The 20,581-nt window shown below is 40.5% G+C and overlaps 2 protein-coding genes and 2 long non-coding RNA genes across 12 annotated transcripts in view; 3 read left to right on the forward strand and 1 right to left on the reverse strand.

Annotated features, from left to right (window-relative positions):
- The window catches only part of ctnnd1 (catenin (cadherin-associated protein), delta 1), a 34,744-nt gene extending 32,607 nt beyond the window's left edge, over positions 1-2,137 (reverse strand). For 3 of the 7 annotated variants that reach the window (XM_061047386.1, XM_061047401.1, XM_061047394.1), the window contains exon 1: positions 2,052-2,135. The gene's annotated coding sequence lies outside the window, so the exon portion shown is untranslated. Of the gene's footprint in view, positions 1-1,028; positions 1,193-1,814; positions 2,011-2,051 lie in introns of those variants that run through there. The other 4 variants (XM_061047411.1, XM_061047377.1, XM_061047419.1 and 1 more) reach the window with 4 other exon arrangements.
- A 1,306-nt stretch (positions 2,138-3,443) lies between these two features.
- On the forward strand, positions 3,444-4,047 carry LOC132954405 (uncharacterized). Its single transcript, XR_009665757.1, has 2 exons — positions 3,444-3,687; positions 3,785-4,047. It is a non-coding gene; the product is annotated as an uncharacterized LOC132954405 (long non-coding RNA).
- Positions 4,048-5,020: 973 nt separating this feature from the next.
- On the forward strand, positions 5,021-20,422 carry LOC132980747 (equilibrative nucleobase transporter 1-like). 3 transcript variants are annotated; one of them, XM_061047062.1, is made up of 13 exons: positions 5,021-5,326; positions 8,894-9,159; positions 9,537-9,666; positions 12,226-12,272; positions 12,353-12,429; positions 12,522-12,614; positions 14,275-14,414; positions 14,917-15,053; positions 16,209-16,352; positions 16,895-17,002; positions 18,950-19,136; positions 19,271-19,394; positions 19,516-20,422. In XM_061047062.1, the coding sequence occupies exons 2-13, from the start codon at positions 8,967-8,969 to the stop codon at positions 19,651-19,653; spliced, it is 1,518 nt and encodes a 505-aa protein (XP_060903045.1). In that variant the 5' UTR covers positions 5,021-5,326; positions 8,894-8,966; the 3' UTR covers positions 19,654-20,422. The 3 variants fall into 3 exon arrangements, with proteins under 3 accessions (XP_060903045.1, XP_060903054.1, XP_060903036.1); XM_061047071.1 differs by lacking the exon at positions 5,021-5,326 and adding an exon at positions 8,050-8,607 and having other exon boundaries at positions 8,817-9,159; XM_061047053.1 differs by lacking the exon at positions 5,021-5,326 and adding an exon at positions 8,051-8,607.
- Positions 12,621-13,968, forward strand: LOC132980761 (uncharacterized). The gene is made up of 2 exons (XR_009674202.1): positions 12,621-13,489; positions 13,532-13,968. It is a non-coding gene; the product is annotated as an uncharacterized LOC132980761 (long non-coding RNA).
- Positions 20,423-20,581: the final 159 nt, after the last annotated feature.

Genomic DNA, 20,581 nt, shown 5'->3' on the forward strand with positions numbered 1-20,581 from the left:
AAGTGAACCACCAGTGCTAAGGAAGGGTAATGTGTGACAGTTTAGACCGCTCTAGTAATCTGTTCACTTTGATTTCACCTTGTGTAAACCTCCTCACATGACCTCCCCTGCATGGGGAGGGAGTTGACATGTTCATCACCATTCAAATAAAAACAGACTTGCAGGTGTAACCGTTGGAAAAAGAGAGAGGCAGAGAAATAAACAGAGCGAGGGAGAGAGAGAAAACTGACTGGGAGGAGCAAATGTAAGAAAACCCCAGCTCCTGTGTGTTGAAGGGACACACCCGTGGTGTGCTCTGAAAGCCCGTTATTACTGAGGTTCACAAATGATAGCCCTGGCTAAAACAACTGGCTGAGCAGCAAAACTTACCCTAACCCTACCCCAGCAGACATGGCTAGGAGCAAATTTTATGTAGCAAAAGAACAGTCTGTTTATTTTTCACATCTTACAAAGTGGGCATATCTGAACAAACTACATGCCTGAACTTGCTCCCAATCTTTTCCATCTCTGTTCCAGCAGGTCAAGGCAGACATGCCCACAGGGTTTATAGGATAATATGACAGGCATGCCTTGCTGCACTGAAACTCACCAATCAACTGACTGCCTCAATACAATTTAACAATTCAAACTCTGGACAGGCGATCAAACATTACCCAGACCGGTTTTAATTGTTCTTTCAAGTGACAAATTTTAATATAAGGCCTGCATGTAGAATCCTCAAAAGCCCACAACAGATTGTAAGCTTACTGTCAAAGGGATACACTACAAAGATTGTAAATAGAAAGCTTACTGCCAAAGGGATACACTACAAAGATTGTAAATAGAAAGCTTACTGCCAAAGGGATACACTACAACCGCAGAACAAGTCTGGTTTCTACTAACAGTCTACTAACAATCCAGCATCCGTTCGCATTGAAAAACTGTAAGGTGAGAAGTTATCTGTAGTTGCAAGCCTTCACATAAGGGACTGAATAATGAAGCAATAAACACGCCTGCCACCTTACCACACCCCACACAGCCAGACTCACAGAACAGGTTCTTGCTTTGTCCCTCGCTGCAGCTCCAACACCCCCGCCTCTCTCATCTACCTGGTAGACCACATCAAAACACAACTAGTGGAAGATGAAGCTTGGTTTTTACAGTAGACTAGGAGACAAATATGTAACACAAGTCAAATGCAATCTGCCAAAAGACACACAGCATTCAAGAATAATGACCTGAGTAGCACCACGCAGTTTGAGTGTCCGCAGGGAGTGGGCGTCGCAGGTACAATACAAAATGTGAAATTGATAATTAAACCGTGTTGGACTTTGACTCCTAACTTACGGGCTGGGAGGCGGCGGTGGAAACGACCACTTCCGTGTAGTCTCACCTGCCCTCAATATCCTTCAGCACAGAAAAGTTTCACAGCACTCTGGTAAAATATCACTGCTTTATACAGTCACTGCTTTTTTAACCCCAAAATACTCAAAGTGTTATGTCAAAACTACATACACATCAAGTCACGTACAAACTAACCCATTAGTCTAACAAACTGATAAACGTCATGCTACTTGATAAATTATAGTCTAGCAGTCTTGCTTTAAACAGCAGGCATGTGTTTTGTAAAACATTCACAGACTTTTAATGAAATAAGTAATTCATCAAGCTGACGAATCGCATACACCGATGCTAGCCAAATTAGCTTGTACTATGGTAGCTAGCTGGCTAACACTGCGTTTACTACAAACAAGTTCAACCCACTCCCCCGTTCACCCAGAACCACTCCCGACCACCTATATCGAAGATATCATATCAAAAAGACAGGCCATTACCGATTCTGGAGACTGTTCGGCTTGTTTTTAATAGTCCATAAGTGTTTGCGAGGCAGCGGTTTCAGGCCTAGCCGATAGCAGAGTGGCACTGCTGCTGCGCCGACACGATCCAAACGTCGACCCGCAGAAGAAGTGAGGAAAGATGAGACAACAAAAACAACTTATAGCTGATCATGTACACTGTCCATCGCAGGGACAGAGCACAGCGACAACTATGAAGAAGGAGAAAACACCCACCTATGCAGTTTCCTATCTTCCTTGCCCTGGCTTGTTGTTCACTTGTCTGTGCTCTTCCTCTCCGCTGGGGGGAAGAGGAGGGGGGGCAGAGCTGGATAACGCGGGGGCGTTTGGAAACATGCAGGTATTATTTTATTATTAACGACTATTGTTCTCATTTTCCTTAACTTGCAACAGTGCAAACATATTTGTTGATTTTTAGAATTTTTTAGAATATAAAATATTTATTTTATCATTTATAAAATGTCAAATGTTTTTCATATATAGACCTTTTTAAATGAGTTAAATCAGGGGGATACAGTTATATGAATGTTAAAGTAAATTATAATAAGCTTGCTATCTTTTTCTCAGCTTCCAAAAACCTCACTATATTTGTTTAATGGCCAAACCCTCTCACCTTAAAGAAACAGATACTGCCCTCATGTGGTCATGGATGTGCTGGGACAGAGCAGGATAATTAATAATTATTAAATAATAACCCCTAAATTGATGTATTTTTAATAAATGAATACAAAGTTCCAATATGGAGTATGAAAATGATGTGCTGGATAGAGATTGTAGCTTTTTCTTCTTCTTCTTTTTCCTGCTTTAGTCCCAAATGGAGTGTCTACATTCTGTCTGAATAAACAAAAGTACTACATCAGCTATACTGAAGTCATTTAAGAAACAGTGCAATGGTGCTGGTAAAAAAAATAAAAAAATACTAGGGATGTATTAAGGCATCAGTTCAATATCAATAACGGCCATTATTGGCTCTGTTGACAGACATCAGCACATCATCAAACATTGTGGGATGAACCGATGTCAGTCGCCGATGATTATTTGTTGTGCCAAATCAATTTAATGCTGGTATCTACATCTAACTGCTATTTCAGAGAAGATTTGTTTTGGGCAGATGAAATCACTCTGACTTGTTTTCATTGTCAAACATGATAAAATGTTGACATTGTGGGAGTGTTACACAAAAAGGAATTCATGAAACCAACATCGGTACTGGAATCTGCAACCAGGCAAAATTGTTATTTCAAACATCGGTATCGGCATCTGCCCGGATTTTCCAAATAGGTGCATCTCTACTAACTACATTTGATAGAACGATAAACCCCAGATAGGTAGATTTTTTTTTAAATTTATGCTTCTTCCATTAACCATTAACCTACATTTCAAGGGAACTATTGTCAATTTAATCAGGCGCATAAATTACATTTCACAGTTATAATTGCTATACTTTGACTTTTTACACGTGATTCATGTGATGGGTTGTTATATAGCTTAGGATAAGCACTATATAAAAAAGTCAAAGTTCTGATCATAAAAATATTTGTAACGTTATTTTTTGTCTTTACAATGTTAGAAGCTTGTGAATGCACCAAAGACATAGTTGGTCTAGCTGCAAATCCTCACACATAAGTAGCTGGAGCTGTGATGATCCTGTTTGGTTTTGGTTTTGCTGTAGGGTTTTTTGTATTTGTTCTCCCCCTCCCCTTTCTGTTTTCTTTCTCCTGCAGGTATGTGAGTGGTAGTGGGTGTGGCTGGCTTCTCCACTCAGCAGCAGGCAAGGCACTCAGTTAATCATCTTCTCTATAAAAGTCTGGTCTTCACTCCACTACTCTGCCAGATAATTCCGTCTTGTTCGGTAGTGTCTCTCAGTGATTATTGAGCTGCTTATTTTCACAGTGAATCTTTGTGCTCTGGATGTTTTTTTGTTCTTACCTGTTTTTTCTTGTGCTCAGGTACTCCAGTGTGCCTCACTGTTCTCAAGTTGCTTCGCCTGAGTTTCCTGCATCACCTTGTGGATTATTTTTCTGGCCAGCCAACTCCCTGCCTTCACTGCCTGCTCTTTTTGAACACTGAACAGGTTTTTTGTTACATTGTATATCTGTGTCAGTCTCTGCTTTGGGGTTTTGATTTAAACTGAAACCATAACACGAGCAACTGAGCATCAGAAAAATAATATCTTTATTTGTCATTACATATAGAACGCAGTAAATAAAAATAAGAGGATACTAAAAAACACATCACACCACACTTTCACACACATACACATTCTGCTGAGGTACAGATTTCACTTTACAGATTACTCAACATTTAACACAACATTTTGTGCAGTGGTAAGTGCAGTCACAGCTCTTGGGTAGAAACAGTTTTTCAGTCTGTTTGTCCGGGTTTTAATTGTCTTGAAACGCCTGCCGGAGGGCAGTTCAAACAGAAAGTGTCCGGTCTGACATGGATCATTCTGAATGCTCTGAGCTTTTTTGAGGCAGCGGGATCTGTACTTTTTTTTTTGCTCCATCTTTTCTTGAAAAATTATTAATTAGTAATAATTAACTTAACTTTTAATTATTAAAATAGTTGCAGAAAAAACATTTTAAATGATGCCACTTATCTGTTGATCGTATTTGCCCCCTTATGGTTATGGTTACTCATATCTGATCTTAACAGACAAAATTTATGTTACTTGGCAGCAAACAATTAAAGCAGACAAAGCACAAAGGCCTAGGAGCATTCACTATTTTAAAATGGTATTTTGTAGTACCACCAGGGGCCAGTAAGTGGTGCTATACTGTAATTTATTACCACAATGTTCTTTATCAACCAGTCAGCACATCATTATTTATGTTTTTATCAAGACTAAAAACATACCATAATGAAAGTATTTTTTATTGTATACTTTACAGTTCGTAACCTGGTTATTTTAAAGGTTAAGGTCACAAATGCTTTTACTATTTAGCGGTGTGCAAACTAAGCATATTTATAAGAAAATTCATGTTTGTACTGTGATTGCATAAATTTCATTACATCTTTCTCTTAGATGATCCTTTAAGATTTTCTTGTAGTATTTCTAATCCTGTGTTTTTTTAAATGTCAGTGATGCAAAGTAAAGAGCAATGAACTGATGAAGTTACACATTACTCCACTATACTCCAGTTTCAGTGTTACACAAAAGCTGGCAGTGTCTGTGAGTCAGGTTATAGTGAGACAAGTGACAAATAGAGTGGAGCGCAAAGGTGAGAGGACTCTGTGCCGCAATGTACAGGAGAACATGATACTGTGCTACAAACACAACAGATCATCTGGGAATAGCAGTATGATGGAACAGGGGAGAAATCAACAGATTGTTGACATCAGGACGAATAAGAGATGCCTTGTTGCATTGGTCCCTGCGATCCTGATAAACAAACCAAACAGAGAACATAACCTTCGACACTGGAGAGATGAATGCTCAGAATCATACAGGTCACAGATTTGTAACAGCACAGAACATCAGCAGCCATGTGAGTAACACATTTACACATTATTTGTTGTCCTCACTATTTGAATGACTTTTTCATCCACCTGTGGTCACACTTTCAATCAGGCAGGACTTTAAAGGCTGTGACTGTATGCTCTGTTGTTTTCTCCTCACTGGCATAAAAAGCACTGTTATCCACTGTAAGAAATGTGTTCCTTTAAAGAAGGATTTTCTCTGTTATACATCCACTCACCTATGTCAAGTCAAAGCCTGCTTTTTTATTCAAGTTCTTAAAGAAAACTGGTGGCAGATAGCTGTGTTAATGTGCTGGGATGATAACAGACTGCCGTGACTGGTTCTACTCAGTGAGTGCAGAGTTTGGTTTGTTTGAATGCCGCTGAGCTTGTTTCTGAGTCTGCCTACATTTGAAGTTTGACTGCCTTTGTTGTCAACACTTCACAGATTACATCTTTAATGAGGAGCAGAGCTTGTCATTGAGAACAGTAAAGAAGAGCAGCTACATAACAGCAGTTTGAAAGTTTGTTCCCAAATGTTGCATTTAGCACAGGCTGTCTGGTCCAATGAATCAAATACCAGAGCCTGCGTTTACAGTTTGGTTGACATTGAGATCTGTTGAGGAAATTCATTCATTAAACCATGTATTCTGGATTGGATGAAAGAAAATGGACAGAGTTCTGAATGGAACAGGATAAGTTACATTACACTGTGCATCGTGTTTTGCAATAATTCCAGATGTGATGACAGCTGTTTCTGAACAGGTTTTGGAAAACAGGCCACCCCAGTGGAATGTTTTGGGTGACAATTCAGTACTGTGCCGAGACCCTTTGACCCAATATGGGATACTGAGCAGCTTCAATGAAGATCACTGCACCATATTGTAACGTTGGATCTGTGAAAAATCTTTTGACTCAAATATATAAATATATAATATTCATTACCTTTGTTTTTTAAAGCACTTTCTTTGTTAAAACTGCAGCACTTCAAAGGAAATTAGAAGCAAGATCAGAACCTCGACTGCATTTAGACCTCATATTAGTGATCCACAGTTAATTTGTTAGGCCTATGTATGTGAAAAACGCACAACGTATAACATTGATTTAATAAGAAGAAAAAGAAGCAGAATCATCATCGTCAACGTCTCTGTCGGCATCATCATCATAAGCATGATAATAACACAATAATATTCATAAAGTTCCTTTAAAAAATGAAGGTTAGCACAGTGCTTTTATATACCTGCTAAAACATACTGTCATGGGTGTAGGAAAACAAGGGAGGTGGACCCAAGTGCAGAATAACAAAAATGATTTAATCTAACATAAACTTACTATTCAAAAAGTCCAAACTGAAAAAAAAACACAAAGGGTAAATAACACAGGTAGCCACATGAGCACAAGGAAAACCGACACGAGAAAATACAACACCGACAAATGACATACAACGGAAGGAACACAGAGACTATATAGACACAGGGGTAATCAGACACAGGTGAGACTAATAACACAGGTGAAGACAATGAGGGTAATCAACATGGAGGGAAACACACAGAGGCAGGAATACAAAACAAGAAACACTGAGGACAACTACAAACTAAATCATGAAACACTAAAGACACACAGAACTCAAGAATGTAACAAAGAAACACAAGGATAAGAAACTACAAAATAAAACAGGAAACACTAAAGACTAAACTATGAAACATTAAGACAAAAACACACAAGGGAAACAAGCAACACTAGGATGGACAGGCGAAATTAAAACATGGAAACCTAAACGCTGAAATACAAAACTAAATGAGACCAAATCATGACACATACATACACATTTTTTTAAGCTAAACAAAATAAACTGAAACAACAAAAGAACCAAAAACAACCAGAGAACCTGACAGCCAGAGAACTCCCACATTGTTCCTTGTTGTCAGCAGATTAATTATTATATACCCACTGGGGACCACCATGTGACACATCACAATGAACTCATCCCTACCCTACTGTTATACAAGTTTTAAAAAAAACAGTTACAATACTGTTTGAAGTAGTGAATACCAGCTATGTCTTTCACCTTGTCTTCCACTCGTTGTCTTCTTAACTGTATGTACTTAAATGTAATTTGAAATAGTTTCAGTCAGAGCTCCCTCCATAGACGCCAATGCTGCTGCTCGAGTTTCAACACCACAACGACCAGCACATCACTCCTGTTCTTGCCAGCTCATTCTAGCTGCCCATTTTTTATCGTATTGATTTTATTGATTTTTTTTCTTTTTTCTTAAGATTTATTTTTGGGCTTTTTGTGCCTGTATTGGAGAGATAGGACAGTGGATAGAGATGGAAATCAGGGAGAGAGAGAGTGGGGAATGACATGTGGGAAAGGAGCCACTACCCACTGTGCCACCAGCGCCCCTTATTGTTCTTTTTTAAAGCCTTAAATTGCCTTGCCCCCAAATTTTGTAGAGATCTTCTAACTCCTATGTGGATCCCTGCGAGATGCAGCTCGTCTGGCTGTATAAATCCCAGCTTGTAAGATGACCAGGCCTTATAGACTGTGGGACTCTCTTCCACATCTGTAGACTGTTTGAAATCCTCTATTAAAACTTTCTTTTATGGGAAGGCTTTTATGAAGTCTTAATTGTATCTTCTTTTAACTCCTTTTTTCTTTTCATCTCTCCATATGTTTTTTGAAGCACATTGTAACCATGTTAAGAAAAGTGCATTATAAATCATGTAATATAATAATGTATGTAATAGTATTATCATAATAAAGAAATTAAAATTTTTGCCAAGAAACCTTTTCCATATGAACCTGTTGTATTGAAGGGCCAACTTGTTGATGGGATTTATCTTTCTTGTTTTATATGTAACTCGGTCATGTGTTCCTTAAACTCAAAGTCCTACATTGAAGTCGTTATCTTACATATAAACTTCATATTGCCACCACGCAGGCGGTTTATGACTTTCTTTTGGTGCCACTCTGAGACAGAGTCTTGATATTTTTTTGCACCTTTGTCCTTGTATCCAACATTATCAAAGTTCACATCATAATTTCCATCCACCCTCACCTCACTGTAGCAGAGGGTAGAAATGCATCTTGCAGTTTCATGCACTCAACAACCTTGCGCAACCTGAGTTCCCAGCTGTAAATGGTGTGATATACCACCCCCACTCTTGATGTGGCATGCAGGACAGTAAACAGTTTTCAGCCCAGGGCATTCCAGTAGATGTGAGACGTCTGAGGAGCAAAGACAGAGGGTGTGGCAAGAAATGGGAAAGTAAACAATTATTCTTCCAACAGCTAGCAGTGCGACAGGTAAGTCTTGCAGGATTGTGTTGTCATTCAAACAATAGAATAATGCTGCAGTAATGTCAAACTTTGATTCTCTTCTGACACAGTGTCCATGTGTTGATTCAATTAAACTGATTGTGTCTGTGTGATCAAAAGTGGCAGACAACAAAGACTCTCTGTGTTGATGTGCATTCTGATGTGATTATGACCTAATTTTCAATCCACTACCACAGCACAGACTTTCTACAGAATAGATTCAATGGTGAGCTCTGTCGTACTCCAGTCACAGTCCTGTCTGTTCTTTTTTAAGAAACCTCGCCTGGTCCCGCTGTGACAGCCTATCATTCCAACCTCATTCAGCACAAGTAGAAGCGTTTGGCAGCATGTTTGGATTCCCAGGGAGCGGAGCCAAGTCGTACTACTGGTTGACCCTGCTGTCAGGACTGGTAGAGAGTTTGTTCTTCTCAGGGATGGCCTTTGGCTGGGCTTCTCTCGTGTTTGTGCTTAAAGTGGATGGATACTTTGCTGGATACTGTGTCAACACTACCAGAGATTCTGACAATGCTGTGTATATAGGTAAGGTAAATGGGCATGTTGTATGTGGAGAGATGTTCACACAGACATGTTTCCTAAATCTATATTTTATATCTGAATGTGTCTTTGCAGAGAGATGATGTTTTTTTTAACCCTTGTTGGTAGTTAATTCAATCCATATGTAGAAGAAAAAGTCAACTTGACAGTTAACGTAACAATTAGTTCAGCTGAAAGTGCAGGTCAAGCAAAACAACACTAGTGTTTGCTTTTCCTATGTGGTACAGATGCAATCTTTTTTTCCTGCTGTCCCCACTTGATCTGTACCTTGATACACACCGTATACACAGTCTACAGAAGAACTGAGTGGTTTCCAGTAGTTTCTATACCTAATTAATTTATTTCCTTACTTTTCCTTCCAGATTGCATGGGTCAGGATGAGCAGTTATCTCTAGTCATGTGTGTCGCTCTTATCACAAACACACTAATACGCTTCCCTATTGGATGTGTCTTCGACCACTTTGGGACTACAGCAACAAGGCTAATATCAATGTAAGTGCGCAGAAAGTCTATTTTAGTATAACATTTTTGTCAAGGGATGTTTTTTTTATTTATGAACAATCAACTGGTGGTATCACTGCTCGAAACTTCAGGCTGCAAATTAGACTGTATGCTGCAAACTAACAGGCTCCTAGATGTGGACAAATAACTCACCGGGCTCATTGTTATGAGGTGGTTAAGGTTAATATATGTGCAGATGTTGCTTTAGCTTTCACAACCAGTTAACATTCGTTTTCTTCAAGTTGAACATTTCAAAGTAGCTAAAAACATTTTTAAAACTCCATTAATGTAAGACCTGCGGCAGCCCCCTGAAAGATCAATTTTCCCTCAGGTTAGCCATGATTTGAAAAGTCTCCTGTTTTGCAGGTCGCAGACAGTGAAACAGCTTGAACTCTTCAACTGTGTTCAACTGTGTTTTTTGCTTCTTGAAAAAATGTCCGGTGAAAGTGTTTGCCCATATGTTACCGGTGTTAAGTGTGACATTAAGTCTTTTAGAACTCCTTTTAACATTAGAGCCATGTTTGTGGCTTGACTTTTGGTATGTGACATTGGTCTGTTGGTTCACCACTTTGGCCCTGACTGAAATGTCTCAACTACTATGATGGATGGCCCTGGACTTAAGTCAAGACATTCATCTCCCTCTTGAATTGTCAACATCTATGTTGGTGCCAGCCAACCAACCCCTGGATCAAAACAATATTGTTGTTCACTTCTAACTTGATGGACTTGGACTTGGACAGTCTTATGTGATATTTTGTTTGACTGTATTACCTTCTGTATGGCTCATATTTGCACATATTTACAAGTCCAAGACAAATTTTTTGCATGCAAAAGTAGACACAGTATTTTCTATTCTATTCTATAGAACTGTTGTAGTCTTCTGACCACTCATTCACACCACATTCATACATTGAAGGCAGAGGCTGCTATGTGCCCAACAATACTATTCAATCCACACAATCACTCACTGGCAAAGCAGTGGGAGCAGTTTGGGGTTCTCTGTCTTGCCCAGAGTCACTTTGACATGTGACTGCATGAGTTGTCACATGTCCCACTGTACCCCTGTAACTATGGCTATTTCCAACAACAATTGCATTATCATGCAGCACCGTGCAGATTACGAAGATTACTTGAAACTTGAAAAATCTCTTCAATTCATACAAATATTTGAAACAACTGGTCCTTCATTTGTGACAGAGTGTTACAAAGCTGGTCTCTCATCAACAAACCTTGATTTTGCAAACTGAACGATCATACGGTCAGGGTTAGGGTTACTCTTACTCAATCGATTTTGCAACAACAAAAAATGCAGACTGGCTGACAGTCCCAGACGGCTACAGACATGATATGAGTGAGCTAAAGGATCCAGGCCAAAGCTACGTCAGCAGCTTAAATACAGACTTCTTTACTGACTGCTTATCAATTCAGAAGACATGGAAAGAAAAAGTTATCTGTTGGTGTGAATGTATTCTGCAGAACTTATTCTGCTTATGACTAAATTAGAATAAAATGTCCGATATTGTTGATAACTTTTATTTGTTGATTTAAGGCTTCCTGGAAGAGTTTGTTTGGCAGAAATGCTGCTATCATTAGTAACCTTAGCTGTGTTGTATTCACACGTGAACAATGTGTGAACGCAAGCAGTTGAATCCAGACTTTACCCGGAATTTTTTCGACATGCCTTCTAGTTAAATTTCTGCATGAAATCAGGATGAGCCGATGTGTCAGAAAGGGGGGGGGGACTTCACCCTATGAGGAACAGTTTTTGTTATTACCAAAGCTTGTTTATTTTAAAACAGTTAATCCATTGTCATAAAGTTGCCACGTGTCTGGGTGAATACATACGACAGAGGATTAGGGCCACGTTAAAAAAAAAAAAAAAGAAGAGATTAAAGTCGTAAATTTATGAGAATAAACTCGTAAATTTACGAGTTTAATCTAATTAATTAACGAGTTCGAGACCAGCCTGTGCGAAAATGATGAAAGTAGAACTCTTAGTAGAAGTAGAAGTCTTTAAAGAATAAAGTGGTTATTTTAGTCTATATCAGAAGAGCAGCAGCATCCTGTTCTCAAATGACTAACGTGGAGGTTTCACGAATAAGGAAATAGGCTACTTCCTTGTGTAGTCGGCAAAAACAGTTAGTTCAAGAGAAGTTTTCACTTCAACTTGAAAGACCTTGTTTATCTGTAAACTGATGAACAGGACACAAACTGTCTCTGCACATGAGACACTTTAACAAGGCAGACAGATAACAGACACTATTTACGATAATATTCGTGTTGGGGCTTTACTTATGCAGATATGAAACTACACATGCTTTTGGCACATCATCATCTTCACATTGTCAAAATATCAGCACCCTGACAAGATACTACAAGAAACTGAAGAAAGAACCACAATGACTGGGAGGAAGCTGCCTGCAGAGGAAAAGACTGTAAGAGTTCTACTTTCATCATTTTGCGCAGGCTGGTCTCGAACTAAAGAATAATCTTGAAATTTAAAAAATGTTGTCATGGTGCAATGTCACAGTTCTTTTTATATTCCTACAGAATCTTGTACACAACTGGTGCACTGTTCATCACACTGTTAAATGAAGGTATGTTGTTGTGTACATTGCAATTTGAGGGTGTCATCTTTACATTTCCTCTGACCTCTCTCTGCTCTGTCCTCACACAGATACAGTTATACTGCTGTACCCTGCCATGTCGTGTCTCATTTTATCTGGTACCATCCTCCACATCACTAATGCACAGGTAGGTTTTTATCCATGGTTAAAACAGACATTGTGTGTGTGTGTGTGTGTGTGTGTGTGTGTATTCTTAAAAGGATGATATTTTCTGTTAAGGTGGGGAACCTGTTCCACCTCTATCGCTCCACCATCATAACTGTCTACAATGGAGCCTTTGACTCCTCTGCCGCAGTGTTTCTTGTCGTAAAGGTAATGTATATTTCTAATCCTTTTATTCCTAGGTTAATTTACTGAAACACACAGCGTCCTCTCCTCCCTTCTGACTCTGGGGTCAAGCTGCCCCAGCGAGGAGAGAGATTGGGTGTCAGACTGCACATATACATTTTGGCAAGATAAAGCTCCTACCTTTTGTTGTGGCCACTGTGCAGTGTCACTCCAGCATTCCAGTCATTCTTCCTAGTGTGCTCGCAGCGCCATTATGTAGAAGAGTAAATGCTCTTGAACAATCAGACAGAGACTATGGCTTGTGAATTGAGGATCTGGTTATTTCTCTTGGAGCAGTTCTTTTATAACATCTCAATCATCCCGTCATGGGCAATCATCACAACGGGCAATTACAACATGTGTGCTATATAAAAGACCATGTTACGGACAGTTGGAAAACAAGGGAGGTGGACCCAAGTGCAGAAACCAAAAATATTTAATTAAACAAAAAGGCCAAAGGTAACAAAACTCAATTCCAAAAGTTCAACAAAAAACACAGGGATCAAAAACAGGGAGCCACAGAGGAGCACAAGCAAAACTGACATTCCAACAACATACAATGAACTGACACAGAAAGGAAGAAACACAGAGACTAAATAGACAAGGGAGTAATCAAACACAGGTGAGACTAATAACACAGGTGAAGACAATGAGGGCAATCACAATGGAGGGAAACACACAGAGGAAGGAATGGACACAACACTGAGGACAACTACAAAATAAACAGCCTGGAGGCAGGGCACATTACCCAGAAAGTTCAGGTGGACGGCCTGGAGGCAGGGCACATAGCCCGGAAAGTTCAGGCAGACGGCCAGGAGGCCGACCAAACACAGGGAGCAGTTCGGGTGGGTGGCCGGAAGGTCGACCAACCTTAGAGAGGCGATCAGGGGGGCAGCCGTGAGGCCGACCAGATGAACCCACGGGACCAGTGAGAGGCCAGGCCTCCCACGGAAACACAGGGGTGGGCAGAGTCAGCAGGGCCTCTGACGAGGGCGCAGGAGTCAGCAGGGCCTCTGACGAGGGCGCAGGAGTCAGCAGGGCCTCTGACGAGGGCGCAGGAGTCAGCAGGGCCTCTGACGAGGGAGCAGGAGTCAGGTGAAGACAATGAAGGTAATCACACTGGAGGGAAACACACAGAGGAAGGAATGGACAACTACAAAATAAAATACATGAAACACTGAAGACACACAGAACTCAAGAATGAAACAAAACACACTAGAACATAAAGAAACACTAGGATATGAAGTTACAAAAATAACACATGAAACACTAACCTAGAAAACACACAAGGGAAACAACACCATCAGACAAGAATGAGAACTAAAAACAACAAGAAAACCTAAACTCTGAAAATAAGAAACCAAATCATGACAGACCATTTGCTAGAAGTTTCTTTGATGGACAACTGGTCTATTACCAGGAAAGAGTGTGTGTGTACGTGTATCAGAACATGACCTTATGATCTGGCTAAATTCAGGGGTTAGATTACTATTGATTTGTGCCTGTTGCTTACCAGATTGTATATTTCTGTTATGATTCAACCCTTCAAACTACAACAGATGCAGCAAATATTTCAGTGAGACCTAATTGCTCTTAGACTTAAAAAGCTCAAGTCGACACCTTCTCTGTTTTTCTTTGTCTACAGTTGCTTCATGAACGAGGAGTGTCTCTGTATCTGTCGTTTCTCTTTCTCACCTCGTGTAGCTCCATCCTGCTTCTACGAACTTTCTTTTTAATGCCCAGAGGACACATCCCCTACCCGCTGCCGGAGTCATACACATATGGGTCAGAACAAACATCATCTAAATTAATGGCCTACAGTCTGTTTCTGTTCAGGGTTTCTTCCTGTTAAAAGGCAGTTTTTTGCAGTGGTGTAGTGGTTAATTTTTCCCCAAGCGTCCCGTCCAGCGGAGGATAAACTGCCTCTTTTACGAACAGTGACATAAGACTCCTCTCTCATATTAAGTTAGTGTGTACTAGCCAATTAGGGACAGAGTAGGGAGGGTCATCCCTTCACCATCCTAGAAATTGCAGCATCCTACTGAATGCTGTCAATCAATCAATAGCGTGAATCAGAGGAGATTTATATACCCTGCACTACACCACTGAGTTTTTGTTTGCCTTGGGTGTCTGTATATAAAACTATGTGGAGTGCAGTCTAGACCTGCTCCATTTGTATTTGATTAGTTTTGTTATATTATTGACAGATTCCTTGATTGACGGATACAATTAAATGTGTTCCTCTGGGGGGTTTACATTTTTTCACTCCCAACATTTGTTGTTACAGGGTAAGATGCCCTGGAAGTAAAAAAAAGGAAAATAATGAGACAGAAGAAATGAAGGACCAGAAAGACCTCGAGAAGACACAGAAAGACCAGCAGACTGACGGAGCAAAGCCAGAGCACGAGCCCAAGAACGAGGAAGGTGATATTCTCTTTGTTCGTTTTCCAGGATATAACTCACAAAGACCAACGTTGATCTTGGTGGGGGGGGGGGGGGGCATTTCAGGTTTACACTAAAGTAATTCAGGGTAATGTCAGAATTCTCTACCTTAAGTGGAAGCAATAGACAAAGCAGATAAAAGAGAAGTTGATACTCGCAGGGTAAATGGTAAATGGACTTGAGCTTGTAGAGCACTTTTCTAGTCTTCTGACTACTCAAAGCTCTTTTACACCACAGGTCACACCTACACATTCACACACTGATGGTAGAGATCACTATGTAGTATCATCATTCATACACCGCCACTGAAGCAGTGGGAGCAATTAGGGGTTAAGTGTCTTGCCCAAGGACCATCGGACATGTTGCCCAGCGGGGGATCGAACCCTCGACCTTCCAGTTGAGAGGCGACACTCTACCAACTGAGCCTCAGCCGACCAGCAGTTCCAACAAGTTAACTCTTTGGCTGTTTTTTGAGGGCCGGCTGGAACTGGCTGGAACTGTTTCATCCAACCTCTACTTTATGGCTACCTATTGCACTGGTTCCCAACCTTTTTCCTAGGAGCCTAGAGACGTTTTCAGGCTCACAGGGGGAAGGCCAAATAAATGGTAAATGGTCTTGAGCTTATATAGCGCTTTTCTAGTCTTCCGACTACTCAAAGCGCTTTTACACCACATGTCACACCCACCCATTCACACACTGATGGTAGTGATCGCTATGTAGTATCATCAGAAGTAACTAATACCATTCATTCACCACCACTGAAGCAGCGGGAGCAATTCAGGGTTAAGTGTCTTGCCCAAGGACACATCAGACATGTTGCTCAGCTGGGGATCGAACCCTTCCGGTTAAGAGGCGATGACTCTACCAACTAAGCCACAGCCGCCCTGTGCCTGCCCGTAAGAGCAACAGTTTGACAAAAGCAGTACCAAGCTTGTTTTCTTGATGGGTGTGACTTCCCCCACCTAACACTCAGTCAGGTCTCTGGAGATTCGCACCAACCAAGGCCAAAAATGTTTTTATCTTCGCTTAAAGTATTACAAATTGTAAAAGTCTAATAGTGTAAATTAAGTGCAACTGCAGCTAACTTCTAAACATCAAAAATTGTTTTTTCAACTCCTCATCTGTCGTACTAATAGTGGCTAGTTTCCGGAGCTGTGTCTTGTCCTGGCTCTTCCTGTGGCACCTGGTGTGGGTGATCACCATCCTCTTCTGTCAGTTCATCTTCTTATCCAACGTCAACCCCATGCTCAACCGGCTGGCAAATGATGACCAAACCTTGGGTGAGGTAAAATGATTGGATTTCTTGGGACATTTTCTCCCCTGTGTTGCTTTCTGCTTGTACTGATTAAAGTAGGATACCACGTTTGATTTGGGTTTTGGTGAGTGTTGAAGACTTGGATCATAACAGTGACTTTTCCATTGAATACCTTCTGAAGGAAACTTGAAAATGAGAAAACTTGAAGATTATTGCCGTAAAACATTTTACCACTGATCAAAATGAATTCTAGATATACTAATAATATGATGATAAAAGTATGTTACCTGTTGTGTTGCATTTAGGTAATGCAGGTCCCAGGCCTAGGTTAATCTGCCCCATTGGTTTCTTTTTCTTTTTTTGTTTGACTATGTTGTCGGAGCAATGCTTCAACTTCAGAGTTATCTCCTTGGTTTCTATGCATGAGCTTGTAAACCCAAACCACAAGGTTACATTTTAGAATTGAAAATAAGCTTGCTTTTAATAACATCATTTTTTTCCCTTTACACTTTTTAATCAGTTTCCTCCAAACTAAGTATCCCCTTAATTTTCATCCCTAATTTCCAGTGAGCCACTACACCAATGCGTTTGCCCTCACCCAGCTGTGCAGTGTTTTGTTTGCCCCGGTGAGTGGAGTCATCATGGACAGACACAAGAAAAGACCTCTTGCTTCAGGTGAGTTATTCCTTCAAAGATACTCTGAGCTTTTGATATGAAAAGTATGATTCCACACATGTATTTCTGTAAACCTCATGGCTAAATTAATGACTGGAGTGTGTTTGAAAGACCTCCACCTTCAAATGCAAAGCACATTTTAGCACAAAAGATCGGTAAATAACTAAAAAGAGATGAACCATTATCGGTTGACAAGATGCTTCCATAAGCAGAGCGCAAGCCACATTCATGCTTTCAAACACTGTTTGGCATGAAAGAGTTGGCCATCAGGCTGTGGCTCAATGGTCAGTCATCTCTTAACTGGAAGGTTGGGGTTGTGTCCTTGTGCAAGACCCTTAACCCCAAATTGCTCCAGCGGTTGGTGGTGTATGAATGTGTATGGATGGGATTCAAACTGATGGACACGTTACACAGCAGCCTCTACCATCAGTGTGTGAATGTATATGAATGGATGAGTTACTTCTGATGGACTCTTTACTCAGCAGCCTCTACCATCAGTGTGTGAATGTATATGAATGGATGAGTTAATACTGATGGACTCTTTACTAAGCAGCCTCTACCATCAGTGTGTGAATGTGTATGAATGGGTGAGTTAATACTGATGGACTCTTTACTCAGCAGCCTCTACCATCAGTGTGTGAATGTGTATGAATGGGTGAGTTAATACTGATGGACTCTTTACTCAGCAGCCTCTACCATCAGTGTGTGAATGTGTATGAATGGATGAGTTAATACTGATGGACTCTTTACTCAGCAGCCTCTACCATCAGTGTGTGAATGTGTATGAATGGGTGAGTTAATACTGATGGACTCTTTACTCAGCAGCCTCTACCATCAGTGTGTGAATGTGTATGAATGGATGAGTTAATACTGATGGACTCTTTACTCAGCAGCCTCTACCATCAGTGTGTGACTGTGTATGAATGGATGAGTTACTTCTGATGGACTCTTTACTCAGCAGCCTCTACCATCAGTGTGTGAATGTGTAGGTGTGACCTGTGGTGTAAAAGAGCTTTGAGTAGTCAGAAGACTAGAAAAGTGCTATACTGACCACATATCAACTAAAATCATGATAACACACAATGTTATTGTTGGGTGGGGGTTGTTGCTGCTGTATAAATTCAATGATGAAATCGTGAAACAGACTGTGGATTATAATACGGTTTAATCGATCGAGGTCAGACAGTTACAACAGAACACAATTTGTTAACAATCACGAACTGACAAAGTACTGACAAAGTTTCTATGTTAACAGACTTGCTTATATTCTGCTAGAAGGTACATCCTACAAATTCTTGGTTACTTTGGTACATCTCTAAAAGGCAAGAAAGATTGATTCGTAAATGTCAGACATATAATTTATACTTTATTGATCCCGCAAGGGGAAATTTGTTTTTACACTCTGCCTAGTTAGCATGCTACACAAACATGCACAAACAGGATCCTATGGACATGCACTGATGGAGAGGTCTCAGAGTGAGGGGGCTGCCCATGGTGGGTGCTCCTGGGCTGGTGGGGGGGGTTAGGTGCCTTGCTCAAGGGCACATCGGCAGTGCTCAGGCACCTCTCCAGCTACCAGACCAATTTCTGGACTTGGTCCGTGCCGGGACTTGAACCAGCGACCCTCCGATTCCCAACCCAAGTCCCTACAGACTGAGCTACTGCTGCCCACAGTGAACTACTGCCGCCCACATACATACATATCATTCTTAGTAAACCTTCTCTTACAACAGACAGTTGGCTCCAAGCCAAATATAACTCTGAGATGGTAGACAGATTTAAATGGTTCATTCACAAAGTTACTAAAATGCATGAATTCATGAAAGTTCGTACTATCAGTAATCAATGAAAACAAAAAAGAAGAGTTATACTTCCTGAACTGTATAATATGTATTCACCTGCAAAGGCCTCACTGTTAAACCTTGTCTTCTTTCCTCGATCTCGCAGGAGAAACCAGACGGGAGGCAGACCTGAATTCATCCTGTCTCTCCCTCGTCCTCACCTCCCTGCAGTGTTTCCTCTTCTGTGTTTGCTTCACCTGTCCTGTCCTCCCTCTGCAGTACTTCACCTTTGTCCTGCAGGTTATCAACAGCTCCTTCTTTTTTGGAGGCCATCAAGCCTTCATCAGCATTGCGTACGTTAATATCTCCATCTTTATCCACCACACTTTAGAGTGAACATCCAATTTAAGTGAAAAAAAATGTCCATCCCTAATTGTGCCTTTTTGTCCTCTTTTATTCCCTCTCCGTCTCCTTTAAATCACTCTAGATTTCCTATGTCCCATTTTGGGAAGATTTCAGGGATTGCTATGTCCTTGTCAGCTCTGGGGCTGCTTTTTCAAGTTCCAATCCTTCACCTCATCCAACATCAGCTGCATGGCGATCCACTTTATGTAAGTGTTCAGATGTGATATTCCTCTGACATGAGCTTTACTTTAAGCTGATGATTCAGCTCCACAAGTTAAAAAAAAAAAGCCATTGGTTTTAATCAAGTTTTCTTTCCTTTTTTCACAGGTGAATGTAGCTGTCACCTTGCTGTCCCTTCTTGCTCTCATTCATCCGATCCATGTTAGACTTTACTGCAAGAAGCTGAAAAAACAAAGAACACCCACCACACCAGAAGCTAACGAACAATTGCTCTTGAAATATTGAACTTTTCCAGTTTAGCCAACTATAAGAAGAAATCTACAAAAGAATGGACTGTGAATGATACAGACTACAGTCTACTTAGAACAGCAGAGGGAGAGTCTCTGAAATACTGGAGCTCAGGTTTGTAACTGCTATACTTCATGGGAACTCTCACACTTTTTTTTTATTTCAGTAGCAATTAGTAGGATTTTTTAAACTCTTCATAAATACTAGGTACTTAGATATACTGTGTAACTGTTGTGCTTCGAGGTTACATTTGGTAATAACACTGCATTATGTGAAGAATGTATTGGGACATGCTTTGACTTGAATGTGAAGATAGACAGGCAGAACAACATTAATCACATTAGACACCACAATGTATTTTATTACAGCATCAGGGTAAAGCTGCTGAGAGTAATATTGATTTGAACCGTCTTAACTGCATTATCAAGGATCATGTGATTGTTCACAAGAATGAAAGAAGTATGATTGTCTTTTTAAGCACAAGAGATTCATCCTTGACCTGGGTGACACATTCCTGTGTTTATATCTTAAATGTCACATATTATACGATATACACTAAACCGTGTTTTTCTAACACAAATATTGGTGCGTTCCATTTACCTCGGAACTCGGATTTCGGAGCTGGGAATGACATCACACCCGAGTTAACTGCGTTCCAGTTGCAAGTCAGACAAGCAACATGGAGTACCTTTTGTTTTGTTAGCTAACACCAGATGATAACAACACACTGCGTGATAGTTTCTGACCTGAAATAACATGACAACACCTCCACAGAGAGAACTTGCATGATACCATCGGTGTGATTGATTTAATTCCACAAAAAGACAACAGTTACAGCTTAAACATCCCTGTCGAGCAGCAGGCATATTGGATTTGAATTTGGACTACTAAAGATTCTCCGAGTTTCCGAGTCGGAATTCTGACG

This window comes from Labrus mixtus, chromosome 2 (genome assembly GCF_963584025.1).
Source record: "Labrus mixtus chromosome 2, fLabMix1.1, whole genome shotgun sequence".
Classification (NCBI taxonomy): domain Eukaryota; kingdom Metazoa; phylum Chordata; class Actinopteri; order Labriformes; family Labridae; genus Labrus; species Labrus mixtus.

Bases quoted from the DNA above. Each gene is read 5' to 3' on its own strand.
- LOC132980747 (XM_061047062.1), top strand. From the start codon at position 8,967: ATGTTTGGATTCCCAGGGAGCGGAGCCAAGTCGTACTACTGGTTGACC. The intron at 12,273-12,352 runs GTATGTTGTTGT...GTCCTCACACAG, and splicing joins CATCACACTGTTAAATGAAG to ATACAGTTATACTGCTGTAC. The intron at 14,415-14,916 runs GTCAGAACAAAC...TTGTTGTTACAG, and splicing joins CCGGAGTCATACACATATGG to GGTAAGATGCCCTGGAAGTA.